We start from the raw sequence: 17179 nt of genomic DNA on the forward strand, positions 1-17179 counted from the left end.
ACCCTCACGGGGTCACCATCCTGGATGTCAGACAAGGGAGGGAATGCTTTTGTTTACTGAGGCCCACAAAGGTGAGTGAAGGCCCAGAGAGAGGCCTCCTAGAAAGCAGCTGAGAAAGCGAGCAGACTGGGCTTGGTACAGGGGAAACTCTGGGGTCAGGGGTCCCTGAACAGCCCCACTCCAGACTGCGCTGAATGCCACCTCCTAGTCACAGCTCAGAGACACCCTGAGGAGCTGGGTTTCTGGGTGCCATCACATGTCTCGGGAAGTAGAGGGCAAATGGGAAGACCGGAGGGAAAAGGGGAAGGTGAAGCATGAGCAGGGCTTGGTGTGGAATCGATGCTCACTCACATGCCCGCCGCCCAGCCCTGACCTGTCCTGCAGTTCCAGAGCAAGGCTACACAGAGCTGAGGCCCCAGGACAAGCCCAGAGCTCCCAAGTGGAGTTGACCTTGAGCTCAGGGCTTCCAGAACAGCAGGAAAGATCAGGGGAGGTCTGAGACCAGGCACTGAAATACCTCCAACCCCTAGAAACACTATAGATGACAGGCCAAGGACAGGGTCACAATTCAGAAACAGTGCCCGGAAGCCTAGCTCAGGATAATTGTGTGTGCAACAGTCAGTGTCCCCTCAGACGGGGATGTTGTGAGAGCCCACGATGAGAGACCGAAAACCACCACAGGAAAACAACATCCTAATGCAAAGTCTTTCCAGGATGGGGCTGGACAGGACAGAGAAGTTCCTTAGGACTGAGCCCTGATTGGCACAGACCCACCTGCTTCCGGTGGCCAGGGGTACACGTCAGCTCACTGGGTCCCCCCTTGGCAGGCAGATCGTAAACCTGTCCTGGGGGGGAGTGGGCTCGAGGTGCGAGAGGCAGCGTCCCACGTGCACAGCCCCGGAAACCTCCAGAAACCTCACCTGCAGCTGGGTGTGGTCTGCACGAACTGGTTCTCAGAGGCCAAATCCTCAGCTCCTTTGTTTGCAAGAGGCAGGGAAACGACTGGCTTTCTTTTTGCTGATCTCTAGAGCAAAGGGAAAGGAGTGCTGCCTAGCCAAGTCGAAATCGCAGTCACTCTGATTGGCAGTGTTAATGGGGAGAAGCCGGCGGCCTGATGGTTGAAAATAAGCAGGTCATCCCCGTGTGACTTTCCAAAAAATGACATGAGTTGTTTCACGGAACCAGCAGCAGGTTCTGCTCCCTAGTTGCGGCCATTACGAAAGCGGGTAGATGTTTCCCGAGCCCACAACTGGGCAGAGTTACCGCGTGATCAAGAATTGCTAGTTGGCGAGCCTGGCGCTCTGCCCCGCAGGCCGTCTGTGGGCTCAGGGGGCCCCAGCACGACAATCAGACAAGAAAGGGTCAGAGTTTTCCTCCTTCAGCGAGTCCGGGGCCTCCCTCTTTCCTGGTCTTCCTGAAAGTGGGACATCATTTTAAATTTAAAATCGCAGAGCACCTCTAGCCAAGAAGCTCTCAAATCTTCTTTTGCTAAAAGCTGCCGAGCCCATCACCCAAATGGGTACTTAATAAAGATAAACAAGAAACCCATAAAAATGGTTACCTGTGCAGGATGGGGGGGAGGGGGGTGCGGGAGTTGGGGGGGAGGAGAAGCAAGACTTCTTTTTGTGTGACTTTGGAAGCACGTACATTTATTATGTGTTCTTCAAACAAGTGAAGCCGTTTTTAAAGCTGGAAGCCCACGGTGGAAAGTGGCTGATGGCAGAGCGGCTCTGGCAGAAGGCGGTGGGAGGGGTGATGGGCAGAGACCCATCTTCTATTTTATAGTGGGCAAAATGAAAGCCTGCAGAGCTGGGCTATCTCCCGGGGTCTTCCCACAAGCCGTATCCAGACAGGGCTAAATATACTCCCCAGAAGACACAAAACACCCGATCCTTTTGAAAGATTTATTTTTAATTAAAAAATAGAAGTTATCTTAACAGAATCTGCTTGGCAGCTTCAGGGAGGGCAACTCAATAAAGCGAGAAAACCAGGGCTTCTCCGCTCTCGGGTCACCTGACTTAGAATGGGTACAAAGGCACACGGGTCTTCAAACGAACTTTATTCAGAAACAATTCTAATAACTCAGAACTTGCTTCCCCCTCCCTTTTTTGCCCACCCTCACCAGCCCGGCCCCACCCCCCGGCCCCCACCCCCCAAAAACAACAACCAAAAACATTAAATTCTCTTTTAAAACGACAGAAATAAGTGCTGAGTTAGCAAGGAGGCCAGGCTTGCGGCCCGGGCTCCACCATGATCTCTCTGCTTTGATGACGGGCTGCGCAGGGGCTGGAGGGAGAGAGGGAGCCAGGCAGCCCCCCACTGTGCCAGCCCCAGGGTGGGTTCTGGTATCCAGCCCCGCAGCCCCTCGCCCCAGCAGGGGCAGGCAGTTCCAAGGCACTGTCTCCCTTCATCAAGGGCATCCCGTGGCTAAAGCAGCCTTTCAGGAAGAGAAAGGCCTAAGGCAAGCAGGTCTTCATCAAATGCTTGTGATGAAAACCACTGAGACCCGTGGGGGTTGGGAGACGCGGATCTCTTCTCGCCAAGTTTACCAGGCTTTGGGGAGCGTGTCTCTCTCTATTCTCCCTGACTTCCCTCTTTCCATTCCTCCCCATCTTCCCCTTCCCCCAACTGAGTTTTTATTTTAGCTTGATGGTGGGGGTTCCGAAGAGGCAACTGGCAACTCCTGGGGCTGGCCGGGGGGCTCTGCCACCTCTATGGAGACGTCACATGCTTCCGATTTCTGTGGGTCACAGAGCTCCTCCTGTCCCTGGGAGGGTGCAAGGCTCTCCTGGCTCTGGGCCTGGCTGTGCATCTTCTCTTCAGCTTCAATCTCTTCTGAGGTGGGGATGGAGTTCTTCTTGGGACGACCTTTGGGTTTTGTAGGTGCTTCCTGTCCACCTTTAAGAACCTACGTGGGAGAAAAAAAACAGTCATTAAATCTAATAAATAACTCCCTCCCTCCACTTTCCCACTCAACAGGGTCTATAGGGTTCCTTCCCAGCAGTGATGGCCTGGCAAAAGGTATTTTCAACCCATCACTCTATAGTATAAAGACATCTTCATTCTTTTTATTATTGTCATTATTATTATTTTAGAGTGACATTTTAAAAAGGATTTTTTAAAAAGACTTTATTTATTTGACAGAGGGAGAAAGAGCACAAGTAGGCAAAGAGAGGGGGAGAAGCAGGCTCCCCACTGAGCAGGGAGCCCAATGCAGGACTCGATCCCAGGACCCTGGGATCTTGACCTGAACTGAAGACAGTTGCTTAAGCAACTGAGCCACCCAGGCGCCCCTTTTAAAAAGGATTTCATTTACTTATCTGAAAGAGAGAAAGAGAGAGAGAACATGTGCTCTGGGAGGTTAGCAGAGGGACTCCCCACTGATCAGGGAGCCCAACATGGGGCTTGACCCCAGGACCCCAAGATCATGACCAAAGGAACACACTTAACTGACTGAGCCACACAGGCGCCCCAAGATATGTTCATTCTCTATATGTTCAATGTACTTTCAGTGAATATTGCATATTTTGGCTTTAAATAAAATGACCACAAACACATTAAATAATCCAACTTCAACAGTAAGGAAAGAAATAACAAGTAAAATATTAAAGCAGTACCTATGAAGCTGACAAGTTAAAAAGCCAATATTTATAGCAAGCAGGAAAATAAATACTCCAGTGTGGAAGCGTCATTGGTCCAACCTTCTTAAAAGAGAAACTGAGAATTCAAATCAAGTCCTAAGATGTGCATACTCGGACACAGAAATTCCACTTCTCATAATTTAGCCTAAGTAAGTCATCAAAGACTGAGATAAAGACTGATCTGTAGAAACGTTCATCAAAAAGTTGGTTATAACAGCAAAAATTGGGGGGGGGATACTCTAAAGTATTGTTATATGATTGAGTAGATAATTATAGCATATCCCAGAGAGAGAATACTTGATCACCATTACAATCATTTGTGTAGAATGTTTAATGACATGGAAAATATCATTAACATACTTTTGTGGAAAACAGGTTATAAATGAGCATAACCCAATCTGGAGGACGGATGACCTGTTTTCAGTGTCAGGATCATAAAGAATTTTTAATTTTTCTTTCTTTCTTTCTCTCTCTCTCTCTTTGTAGTCTCTGTTTTTTCGGTACAATGATCATGTGTTAAGTATTTCTGTAAGAAAAAATGTTACAAGAGATATACAACTGAATGACTCCAAGACAAAGTAGAGAATAATAGTAAGTTCCAGCCAGTTTCAAAAGTTGAATCACTAGAGTAGTTGAATTCTTACTCTGCTCCTTAGCAGTTGTGTCTTGAAAAACGGAGCCTCAGTTTCCTAGTCCATGAAACCGAGATGACACCACCTCCTCTCACAGGGGGATGACAAGGGTGACCAACAGAACAACGTATACAAGACAGCAAGCACTCTTCCTGCTGGGCAGAACCCCACTCCCCACCGTCCTCCCCTGGGGAACTCAGCTTGGAGGGTGCTCCTCTGGGGAGACTTCCCTGACCTCCCAGGTCCACGCCAGAGGCCCTCCACTGGGTACAAGATGAGCCTTTCCCCTTCCTCCATTAGAGTACCTTTCACAAACCACTGTCCCTGCACATTTACTTGCCTGCTCCTCCCACTCTGCCGCTGCAGGGAGCAGGCATTCAACAACTGGAGGGGAAGAAAGATACAAAGCAAGAAATGTAACAGCGCTCCAAATAGCCTTGGCTGATCGCAATGGACTTGCACATTTATTGTCCCAATGTGTGACATCGAGAATACTGTAACTTACAAAGGCAGAACTTTAAAAATACGTGTATGTTACTTTAGAATATCACAGACAGTCCCTTCTTCCACTGGTTCTGAGCCCTGACTTGCTGTCCTTGTGGCTTTCCCGGGCAGCTAGTGAGACGGGCTTCAGGAGGACCTGGATTAGCACTGATAATTAGGAGTGAAATGTATTGTGCTACTTACATAACCCTCTTAATTTTATCTTCTGCAGTTGAACAGAGGTTCCTTGAAGGTAAATCCTGCAACTTTCCCTTGCTTCATGCTCCAGACAAATCACTTTCAACTAACTCTACACAGTTACTAAATACTTATCAATCGATTACACCTCTTTCTTTCAAGAGAAGCACAGGACCTCTGGGTGCTGAACTGTAGGAATGAAGGCAGTAACTCAATAAGCCAGAAATTCTTGTTTTAAACAGCTTTATTGAGATAAAATTCACATACCATACACTTCCTAGTGACAATTAAGTGATTTTTTGTACAGTCAGAATTGTATGACTATCACCAGAATCCAATTTTATTTTATTATTTTTTAAAGATTTTATTTATTTGACAGAGAGAGATCACAATTAAGCAGAGAGGCAGGCAGAGAGAGAGGGAGGAGGAAGCAGGCTCCCTGCCAAGCAGAGAGCCCGATGTGGGACTCGATCCCAGGACCCTGAGATCATGACCTGAGCCGAAGGCAGAGGCTTAACCCACTGAGCCACCCAGGCACCCCAGAATCCAATTTTAGAACATTCTTAGCACCCCCCAAAAGAAACCCCATACCCATTAACAGCCACCTGTATTTTGCCCCAGGCCCTGCCCCTCCAACCCCAGGCAACCACTCATCTGCCTTCTGTCTCTACAGATTTGCCTGTTCTTGCTATTTCAAAAGAATTGAATTACACAATATGTCATCCTTTGCCACTGGCTTCTTTTCACTCAGCATGAGATGTTTTCAAGGGTCATCCATGCTGTAGCCTAGATCAATACTTCAATTCCTTTTTATGGCCAACTAATAGCCGTTGTGGGAACAGATCACATTCCATTTACCCATTCATCAGTGGAGAGATGCGCAGGTTGCTGCTACTTTTGGCTGTTGTGAACAGTGCTGCTGTGAAGAGGGTGCAGAAATATCTGTTCACTTCTTTTGGGTGTATCCCTACAACTGGGATTGCTGGGTCATATGGTAATTCCATTTTTTTTTGTTTTTTGGTTTTTGGACCTTCTGGACTATTTGCCAAAGCGATTGCACCATGTTCCAATCAGCAGTGTATGAGGGATCCAGTTCTCCATATCCTCACCAGTACGTGATGGTATGTCTTTCTGATTCCAGCCACGCCAGCGGGAAGGCCATGGCACCCCATGCTTGTGAGTTACATTTCCCTGAGGGCTGATGAAGAGCAGCATTTTTTCCTGTGCTTATGGGCCAGCCATATGTCTTCTTGAGACAGAGGTCTATCCAAATCCTTCGCCCATGTGAAATTTGGTCATCTTATTATTATTGAGGTGTAAGGGTTTTTTTTTTTTTTAAGATTTTATTTATTTATTTGACAGACAGAGATCACAAGCAGGTGGAGAGGCAGGCAGAGAGAGAGGAGGAAGCAGGCCCCCTGCTGAGCAGAGAACCCGACTCGGGGCTTGATCCCAGGACTCTGGGATCATGACCTGAGCCGAAGGCAGAGGCTTTAACCCACTGAGCCACCCAGGCACCCCAAGGTGTAAGGGTTTTTTATACACATTCAGGATACAAATCCATTATCAGATACATGATTTGCAAAGGTGTTCTCCCGTTCTGTGTGTTGTCTCTTCCCTCTCTTGGCGATGTCCTTCACAGCACACAGGCTTTTAGTTCTGATGAAGTAGATTTATTTTCTCTTTCATTTTTTGGGCTTTGGTGCACTCAGGAGATTTTGCCGAATCCAAGGCCGTGAATATTTACTCTTAAATTTTCTTTTTTCAACATTCCTCTGGCTATTCGAGGTCTTTTCTGGTTCCATAAAAAAAATATGGAACGCTTCACGAATTTGCGTGTCATCCTTGCGCAGGGGCCATGCTAATCTTCTCTGTATCGTTCCAATTTTAGTATATGTGCAGCAGAAGCGAGCACTACCCTTACATTTTCTTCTAAGAGTTTTACAGTTTTAGCTTTTACCTTTAGGCCTATGGTTCACTTTGAGTTATTTTTTGTATAAGGTGTGAGGAAACCCAGAGGCTCTCAGTGAACACCTCTTTCTGGCTGGGGATCTGCTCAGCCACTGTACTTTCCACGTGAACAGGAAACACACAGATAGGAAGGGGACCTCTAACAAGGTAGAGACGTTGACAGAATGCACCTCTGGGGAGAAGGCGTCCCTATATTCCTTTTCACATAAGTCAGCATCTGATTTTTATTTCAGTCTGAGTACAGGATGTTGAAAGTGCCCAGATGTGCCAAGATGGAATTTATGTGTTGAAAGCAGCTCCACTTGGTATGAAAGAGGTTATACAAAATTAAGTTGCCCCATATAGTAATCAAGTTATAAAAGGGCAGGTCTAAGGAAGCCACCTAATTGGCAAAAGAAAGTCCAGCCCAGCAATTAGAGAACACCACCCACACAGCTTGGATAGACCCCACCTGGCTGTTTTCCTACTGCACGGAGGAAAAAAAAAATCAAAACAATCAAGCCATTTTCTAAATGGGATAAAACATTCTAGCGCAAGCAATAATTAGGAGATAACTACCCTCTTGGCTGCTTCCCGCACTCGACCTCTGGCCCCTTGCCTCCCAGCACACCTGAGACAAGCAATTATCTCATAACCGCCCCATGCCAGGAGCTGTGCGTTCTCATGCACCCCGTGGCCCTCCTCCCCGGGGTCCCTTCTGCCCAATTATTCCTAAAGCCAATTTAGTCCCCTTGGTCGGGGGAGTCCAGACAACACACCACACCCGAGGTCACATGCCTCTTTGAGAACTAGACACCATCTACTTCCCATTAGTTGTGTTTGCTGCTAGCAGCAGCTCCGCTCACGCTCAAAACCCTTCAACTAGATATTCAAATATTTTGTGGCTGAAGGTGTCAGGACAGGCCTGTTTCCTTTCCAAGGCACTTGGGTGGGAGACAAGCAGTTAGACGGCAGAGCACGGACCGTGAACGCAGGGAGAGGCCCTCTACCTCCCCCATTACTCAGACAGGAAGCTGAGCAGGCACAGGTAATCTGCCATGGGCCAAGAGCAAGCCAAGCGCAGGGCTGGGATTTGAACACACAGCCCTGCCCACTTGACTCTAACGCTCTTACCAATATCTCATTGTGCATAATGAGCGACGGATATGTCAAATGTGCCTCTGTGATTTCTGATTCTAATACGGCTCTGCAGTTCCCCAGTCTCCCGGCAGACCCTGGGTCACGGGCGTCTTCCCCAGGGGTGCTTTCTGCACCGCTTTCTGTCTTCATCTGCGGTTCTCTGGAGCAGGGAGAGTTGGATCAATTGATGACTAGTTCCATGAAGCTGAGAAGTTGGGATTCCCTGGCACAAATCTTCTTCCTGCATCCTACTCAACAGCCTTTCCCTGACGGAAGACGCCATGCCCCACATGCTGGAGTGCCGAGCCGGAGCAGGACAAACAGCCAGGATGGTTCTCATCCAGAAGACAGTTTCGGGGCCCCAGAAACCTGTAGAATTCAGTTTCTGCTTATATGCTCTCTTGCTTCCCAAACTGGATTCTCTGAAGATGTGAATTACATGGCTAAGTAAATAATAATAATAATAATAATAACAATAACAATAAAGAAGGAGGAGGAGGCAGAGGAGGATGGTGGTTAACACTTGTCAGCTGTGTTCTATGCAGGAAGCACTGTTAGAAAGCTCTCACAGGGAGGAGCTTCTTTAGCACCACAAGCCCTATAAGGTGTATGCGTATGAGGCATTTTACTAATGGGAAAACTGGCCCCCAGAGGTTAAGTAACCTGCTCAAGATCACATAGAGAGTAGCCATTTCATGGAATTTTGACTATCTGGAGATCTGCAGTGCCCAAGATGAGGACGGTGCCTGCTCTGTGGCCCACCCAATCCTGTGACCAGGGCAGAAGGCTGGTGTCTGTTCAGATCCTGTCACCCAACTGGGTTTTAGAGCTGAGAGAGATCCCTGAATGATGAGGCACTTTCAGCCTGTTGCAAAACTCTGGGTCCTCCTGGAACTCAAGCCAAACAGAAATGGAATAGAGGGTGAGCGTCCCATCTCATGTGCAAGTTGAAATTTACCCAATCCGCTAGAAGTTACCAATGCTGACCGGTAGGAACTAGTCTGAGATGCTATCTGGCCTCTGGCAGAGCTCTCCTTGGCGGCCCTGTGAGTAACTCTTGAGAACCGAGTGCTAATCTTTTTCCAGTTCCAATTAGGTGACTAGCCTTGAGACATCTTTATTACCCAATTAGCTTTTTCTTTTCCTCCCAGTACTTGAAGAGATAGCCTTGAAAGAGTTCTACAGGAAAACATATGAGGCAATCTGGATCCAACAATGCCTCGCTGCCGAGGGGGAGTGAGAATTCAGACCCGCAATGGAACTACCAGCCTCCCATTTGTAGCTCTGGCCATTCTGAAGTCGTTCAAAGAGCCCCGGGTGCTCTGGCTCCTTCCTTGTGCCCGTGACACCCTCCCCACCTTTGCTTGGCCCTCTTCTATTTGTCTGCGGAAACCATTTTAGACGACACCTCTTCTCTGACGCCCTCCCTTTCTCTATCCTGATTCCAAACGCAGTAAAGTCCACTGTGGACCTGATCCCTCTGAATAATTACTAGTTTCACAGGTCGGTCCCCTCCCACCTGACGGGGTACTCTTTTCTCATTTTATTTTGTAATGGACATGTTCGTGACTTATCTTGGCATCTCCATTTCCCGGTGCTCCATTCCTACGCTCAACATTTAACTGCTAGAGGGGACAGAGTTTGGCACTCCCGCCTCTCCTGAAGGGACCTGGATTCGGCTGGCCTGTGGAATGCTCTCTGAGGTTAAATCTGCTGAGTGACTTCCATTTTGCTTTTGGTGACGGGGCTGACCCTCACTAACCAGCTCGCACTTGTGCCAGCAGCCCTGTGGCTGGTGAACAACAGGTGACGTCAGAGGCGAAGGCACACGCTCGTCCCACGGGCAGCGGGCGGAGCTGGCGGGGATGGCAGGCTGTCAATTCCTTAATCGTCTGACTCATGAAGAGATCGCTGATAACCGATTTCAACAATGCCTCTGCCACTCAGGAGACATTGATTTCGATGATGATGATTGATGAGGAAGGAGGTGGGTGGCGGACTTGCCCGAAATCAGCCGGGGAGGGACAGGCATGGGAACTCGGCCCAGAGTTTCTAACTCCCAGATCTGGTTCTTTCCGAGATCAGTTCCCCGGGAGGTTTCCATCATTATTTTCTTCTTTCTTTCTTTTTTTCCCCCCTAGATTTTATTTATTTATTGTCAGAGAGAGAGAGAGGGAGCAAAAGTGTACACGCACGAGTGCGTGCACAAGCAGGCAGAGAGGCAGGCAGAAGAGAAGCAGGCTCCCCACTGAGAAAGGGGCCCCATGCAGGGCTCAATCCCAGGACCCTGAGATCATGACCTGAGCGGAAGGCAGAGGCTTAACCCCCTGAGCCACCCGGGTGCCCCTCCGCCATCATCTTCATATGCCTGTAGCATTCTCGAGGTTTTGGAAGGACATATTTCACCGAATCCCATTTATCCTTCAACTGTTCCTTACACCCTTCTCAAGTGCCCGTCCCCTGAACACTTCTGGTTCATATACCTACAAGAATTCTAATTCACCATCACATGCTCCCTGGCTGCTTTCTGAACCTTGACTCTCCAATGGAGTCACAAATGCCATGAAGACAGGCTTACATCTTATTTCATTACTTCCTACCATGCCTAGGATAAGGCATGGTTCACAAGAGATGTGAAGACACACGGGTGGATTCATTCAGGGTATGTGTGTTTGTACTGACATCTTGGCCTCTCCTTGCAAGCTCTCCGGGGGCCATGCCACCTCCCCCTGAACATCCATCACTTGCAGGCTCAGGTCCCCCCCAGAGGAAATGATGAGATTTGCCCAGGAATTCCCTTCCAAGAAGATAATAAATGCTGCCTGGCTGGCTTTTTTTTCCTGTTGAGAATTAATTTACAATGTATTTCTTTTTCTCAGATGACAGCAAGGACTAATGAAAAAAATTATTGGACAAAAGCACAAAATTGAGAAAATGTCTCCTTATCTAGTAGCTATTAAAAATAGCTATTGACTCACCTGTTTTCCTGAAAACTAGGGGCCAGAGAAGGACCTCAGCTTTAGTAACTGTAAAAAAAACCCATCATATTCTAGCTCTTGAACACCAGGAAAGATGTGGCCAGATGGGTTAGCAAATTAGAGTGTCATCCAAGCAGTTCTGGACCACCTGGTCCGCACCAGAGGAGAAAGGGCCAGTAAGGTTCAGTGAGGGTGTGAGGAAGGCCCAGGTCACAGGCCATGGTTGTACCTGGTCTCTCCAGAATACAGGCTGCTTCCCATCCTCTCGTCCCAGCTCACCTCTTATCTCTGGGCTTTGACCTTTTCCCTTGTGGTTTACAGAACTGGCAATGAAACACGCAACCACTTTGGAAAATCCAGATTTAAAAGATTTTTCATAGTTGCTCTTTTTTTTTTTAAAGATTTTATTTATTTATTTGACAGACAGAGATCACAAGTAGGCAGAGGCGGGCAGAGAGAGAGGAGGAAGCAGGCTCCCTACTGAGCAGAGAGCCTGATGCGGGGCTTGATCCCAGGACCCTGGGATCATGACCCGAGCTGAAGGCAGAGGCTTTAACCCACTGAGCCACCCAGGTGCCCCTCATAGTTGCTCTTTTTTAAGAAAAAGTGAACTATGGGACGCCGAGGTGGCTCAGTTGGTTAAGCGGCTGCCTTCGGCTCAGGTCATGATCCCAGTGTCCTGGGATCGAGTCCCATATCCGGCTCCTTGCTCGGCAGGGAGCCTGCTTCTCCCTCTGCCTCTGCCCGCCTCTGCCTACTTGTGATCTTTCTCTCTCTGTCTTTCTCTCTCTGACAAATAAATAAATAAAATCTAAAAAAAAAGAAAAAGAAAAAGTGAACTATGATGAAGCTGAATCCCTCAAAATATGGAGATGTCTATTTGGTGTGTTTGTCTGTTTGTTTGTTTTTAGCAAGGGGTGTTTATGCTAATAGGTCCATTTAGAAACCAAAGATGGAATGATTGATTAGCAAGGTAATAAAGCAACGCTCGGAAACCACCAGGGGCACCTGGGAGCTTGCGAACACGTGAATCCCCAGCCCTGCCACAGACCTCCGCACTCAGGATCCGGGGAGAGCCTCGACTTCTGCATTTGTACCTGCAATCCAGGTTTCTCTGATACCCACTGAAGCCTGACAATGCCTACATTCCAGCCCATGGAGCCCAGGAACAGATGTGCCCTCTATGTCATCATAAACAAAGAGTCCTGACTTCTAATCTTAGCTCCTGGTGGGAGGGGGAAGGAAGTTCTTTGAAAAGGCCAGCAGGTGGGGTGAAAACTAGCAACTGAGAAGCTTGTGAGCTTTCTTTTATTTCCAAGGAAACTGTGGAAAAGAATATCCTTCTGGTCAGGAAATCCAGGTCAGGAGGAATGGCTTATCTGACCGTCCCAACGGCCTCCCTCTCAGCCAGCATCATAAAAGGCCTTCCACTCTCCGACACCCAAACCACCAGTGGTTCCTCCTGTCTTCTTCCCAGCCCTGCGGTAAGAATTTTCCCCCTCATGGTGGGCACGCGGTAAGACTCACTCTCTTCCTTACCATTTTCTTCCACTTCATTCTGCGGTTCTGATACCAAGTCTTCACCTGCAGTTGAGTGAGTCCCAGAGACTGGGCCAAGTCCAACCTAGAAGGCGTGAGATGCAAAGGAAGGATGAGGAAAGACGAAAGGGGCAGAAGGGATGGGGTCCTGTGGACTAGCTCCAGGCAGCCTGCCAGAGTGCAGACGTCCCCCTCATTGAAGCAGTTCTTCCCCAAAGAGCTTTACTTTCCTTCCAAGTATCTCATGGATGAAACTCTGGGAACCTGAGAAACAGATGCCTACACCCAAGGGCACCTGGGGCCATCATCCTGGAAACATCTACTGTCTGCTCTGGACCCGAAAAGGATTTCTCAGCCTTGATTATAAAGTTCTCCTTCTGACCTGACAGAGTCTTTACGTGGATCCCATGCAAAATGAGGACGCTGTCCCCAAATTCAAACTGGAAAGGAAAAGTAAAGACCTGTCATCCTTGTCAAAATCCTCATCAACCCAGATGCAGCACAAGCCCCCCTCCTGCAGGGGGGCCTCCCCACCCCCACGACACCTCCCACAGCTTCTGCCCTCTGGACCTTCCCACCAGTCAGCCATCACCCAGGGGGCTCCACGTTGTCAAGGGCTCTCTGTTTCCCACAAGTACTTTCTGCCTCTCTGATTCAACAGCAAGGGCCTCTTTTCTGTCCACAGATGTGCCTATCAGGTTCTCAGTCCAGACCAAGGGCTCAAAAATACTTTCTGATAGACAGATTCATTCATCATAGCTGCCCTGAACTGTTCAAATTTGGGTTCCAGAAGAAGCATTCAATCTGTAGCCCCCTCTGCTTCCCATTCGATTGATAACCATGGTTCTGCATTTGTCTGTAGCCTTCTGTGAAGCCCTGAATGTCAAAGTCATTCCCGGCAAGTGTGAGGTTGGGAGCTACTTCCAATGACCCAGCAACCCTTTCCAGGGAACCGAGGTGGCATCCCAGTGAGGTGGCAGCTCAGCCCCCAACAACCCATGCTGTCTTATTTATTCCTTTCTACGATGCTGTGAAGTAGGTAAAATTATTCCCATTTTACGGGTGAGAGATCTGAAGTTTGGAAAGATTAGACTCTCTCGGTAACCACGGCCAAATCCTGTCTGCTGCCTGTTTTTGTAAATAAAGTTTTTATTGGCATATGGACACCTATTTGTCTGCCTACATCCATGGCTGCTTTCCTGCTCCAGGCTCAGAGGCGAATGGCTGTGACAGAGACTGAAATGACTTTCTTTCTGGTCCTGTACAAGAAAAACTTTGCTGAGCCCTGGAAGATGATCCTAGAGTGAGAGGTGCAGCTAGGATGTGAACCTACTTATGTCTGGCTTGTCTGCCTCCTCCTGTATGGGGCTCCCCACCACCCACCATATTTTTACACAAGTTTGATTTATCCAAGGGAAGCTACTGCTCAAAGCTTTTGAAGAGAAAATGCAAACAACCCAACTGGAGTATATTAAATGCAAAAGAGAGCCGGGCTTCCAAACTTAATCCTCAAGACTACAACTGTGGACCAATGTTGAAAAGAACCCGGGGTCTACTACCTGAGCACCAACAGGAAGGACCCCCTCCTTGAGCCAATATGAGCGGTCTCCCTGTGACTTCTAGAATGACAATCAGGGCCAAGCACCCTTGCTTGGGAGCAATGGTCACCACTTGCAAAGTCCGAGTCTGAAGATTACAGTCTGTGGCTCTGAGGTTCCTCCTATCACACAAACCTTCCCACCCACAAGCCTAAGCCACGGGATGCCCGAGAACGCGTTCTTGGCCACGACTTTCTTTCCCCAACATCTGACCATGAGCAAGACCAGTGGGTATCGGCAATGAAGGTTCCAGGTGCCACTTGCTGGCACTGCAGCTGCCCAGCTCCCCTGCTCTGACCAGAGGGCACGACTGCAAGCTGCCCAGCTCCCCTGCTCTGACCAGAGGGCACGACTGCAATCTCCAATAATAAAAACAGTCTTCCCCCGAAACCTCAGAACCTGTCTCACATCAGCAATTCACATATCTCTGGTTGTCCCAGGGAAAGGGCGACTGGAAGCTAACAGTTTTATTGGAAGTGATTAACAGACTGAAGCTAGTAAATTCCCCGCGCCGAGAGCACTCAGCCCTCCCCACTAATGAAGCATTGCTTCCCAAGCAGCCGTTCATTAGGAACCAAAACCCCAGGGGGCTGTCCCACAGGCTTCTGGTCTCCCAGGCTCCCACCGCTGGCTCCCACTGGCAGCCCAGTTCACCTGAGGCCATCAGGTGCATGAGTCAATGGCAGGCTCAGTTCACGGCTCTGCATTAGCAAGTGGTGTTAGCTCACTTGGGAAAAATGCACCCCTGACTCACTCTGGCTACAGAAAGGCACTTCACTGTCATCGGCTTTCTCTCATTACCTGCCACCGTTACAAATTCTCACTTCCCTGCGTATTCGCTTAAATGGGGTCACCTAGGAAACTGGAGAAACAAACAAAAGGGAAGAGGGAGAAAGCTGTGGGAGGAGGGAGCGCTCATGGCCTTGGTCACGTAGGGAGGTGAGGAACATGGGAGAGGGCGGGTGAAGGCGGCAGCTCCCATGCCAGCCAGATGGTGTCCTTCTCCCCAGGCAAGTGAATCAGTCCTGCGTAGGTCACCTGAGAGGTGCCTGGGCAGGTATCAGGAAGTCCCAGGAGCTTGATGAGGAATGAACAGTTCTGTTAAAACATTCTCTGACTTCCAGAAAATAAGCCTAACATTTAACCCATGATTGTTGAAGCCCTTTGGGTGTTACTACCACACAAGTCATAAACAATGGCGCCCACCTCCACTGGCTGCCCGGCTCCCTGAGGCCCTCCTTTACCAGCTGGGGCCACCAAAACACCTGCTGATAACTGGGCATCCCTTCTGTCACTCCGCAATTCACAGCCTCGTCTCCACTGTCTGGCCAAAGCCTCCTCCAGAGGCTCACATCCCAACAGGACTCCCACTTTCCCCCACCAAACCCACTTTGCCCTCTGCCTTGTAGCTTGGGTTGTAGTATCCCTGTCTATGCGGTGACCCAAACCAGGAGGCGTAGGTTTCCCAGCTCTCTCTTCCCTTCCTCATGACGGTGTCAAGCCTGTCCACACCACCTTCAAAACTGTTCTTCAATCTATTCCCTTTTCTCGGTGCCCACTGTCACCACCTTAATTCAGGTCTTCAGGGACTATCCCTGGGCTTCCTCCCACTCCCGTGCTCCATCGCTTCCATCTCAGAGCAGACACTGAGGGTGCCATCAGGGCGAGGAGTCTAAAAGGTAAATCTGGCCCCATCCCTCCCCGCTCTTAGAGGCTGCCAGTGAAGACAAAGTCAGCATCCTTTGGCCAGGCACATGAGCCTTCTACCTCCAGCCTCCTCTCCTGCCACACTCCCATTTGCACCGTCGGGAACCTGCAGTGCCCTCAGTATGGCCAGTGAGGCGTGCCTCAGTGCCCCTGTGGGCCGTTCCCTCTGGGCCATGAGAGTCAAAGCTCTTCTGAAATGTTGCCTCCTCTGAGATGCCTTCCTGAACCCCATCTCACACATACTCAACAATGTCTCTGGGCTCCTCCAGCCCTTGGTAACATACCAAGGCACCAGGCCCCGTGCCCTGGGTCATGGGTACTTGTCCTGCCCTCCCCTAGCATCTCTTGCAGAGCAGGACTCTTTTCTCCTACTTTCTGGATGCGTAGGCTCAGACACCATGCCCAGCCCCTGGCAAACTCCCAGCACCCAGCTGATGGGGGCTCGATTAAGTGAATCAGTAGCCAGATGTTCTTCAGCGAGGGATCTGTACACCCCTTTCTCACTTAAATTTGTGTCAAACAGCTACTAACTAGCTTAAGAGATGCCTGAGAGTTTCCTTCCGTTTCTCTTCAATAGGACTAGCATCAAACCTAATACAGACAAGGAAGTGAGCAAAAGAACAGAAAAAAGACCTGGAAAAATCCTCCCAGTAAACAGGATCACGTATTAGCTCAGCCCTCTCCAGAGCCCCAGAGTGAGTTTGAAAGAACAAGGTAAGACATACATTCTTGCCTATTCTGCAGTTAAGATACTAAATTAAAGAAAGGAGGTGAGAGATGAAGGTCTTTGAGTAGATCAGGGGTCACAGTCCCCTCACCTGGATTTCAAAAGGGTTTAAAGAAGGAACCCACATCTGGGTCCTGCTCATCCCTTAGCCATGTTGTTCTGAATTAATATCCATCAAATCTACCCCAACATCTAGCAGCTCCTGAACCAAATCCATCCAAGCCTTTCCAGTCAAGGGCCAGGCCCGCAGCCTGAGTCAGCTGGGAATTGCAGGGTGGGGAGAAGCCCGAGAAGGTCCCGGGTCCCCATCCCACAGCTAACCCCACTGCAGCTAAGCCTACATGTAAGCGGCTTGAAAAACCAAACCTGTTTGCCAGCTCAGAGCCTGGGCAACCTATTCACTAAACTTGAGTTTGATTCTCACGCTGGAGTAGTTAAGTTAAATATGGGGATAGAGTCCGGGCTTAAGGATGATGAGCGCCGGTGGGCTGGGTGCTGTCAACAGGCTGCGACGTGCGCCAAGGGTGAGACTCCTGCCATCGTGTAGAACCTCTCTCTAAAACAGTTCTTGCCCCTCTCTCTAAAT

At 49.1% G+C, this 17179-nt stretch overlaps 1 protein-coding gene and 1 non-coding gene across 2 annotated transcripts in view; both read right to left on the reverse strand.

Moving 5' to 3' along the window:
• Positions 1-2186: 2186 nt before the first annotated feature.
• The window catches only part of BARX2 (BARX homeobox 2), a 74402-nt gene continuing 59409 nt past the window's right edge, over positions 2187-17179 (reverse strand). The window contains exons 3-4 of the mRNA XM_046017027.1: positions 12562-12646; positions 2187-2908 (exon numbers count right to left, since the gene is read on the reverse strand). Of these exons, the coding sequence (XP_045872983.1) occupies positions 2642-2908; positions 12562-12646 (352 nt within the window). The 3' untranslated portion in view covers positions 2187-2641. The remainder of the gene's footprint in view (positions 2909-12561; positions 12647-17179) is intronic.
• LOC123950123 lies at positions 6763-6869 on the reverse strand. The gene has a single exon (XR_006820127.1). It is a non-coding gene; the product is annotated as a U6 spliceosomal RNA (small nuclear RNA).

Source organism: Meles meles, chromosome 8 (assembly GCF_922984935.1).
Source record: "Meles meles chromosome 8, mMelMel3.1 paternal haplotype, whole genome shotgun sequence".
Taxonomy (NCBI): Eukaryota; Metazoa; Chordata; class Mammalia; order Carnivora; family Mustelidae; genus Meles; species Meles meles.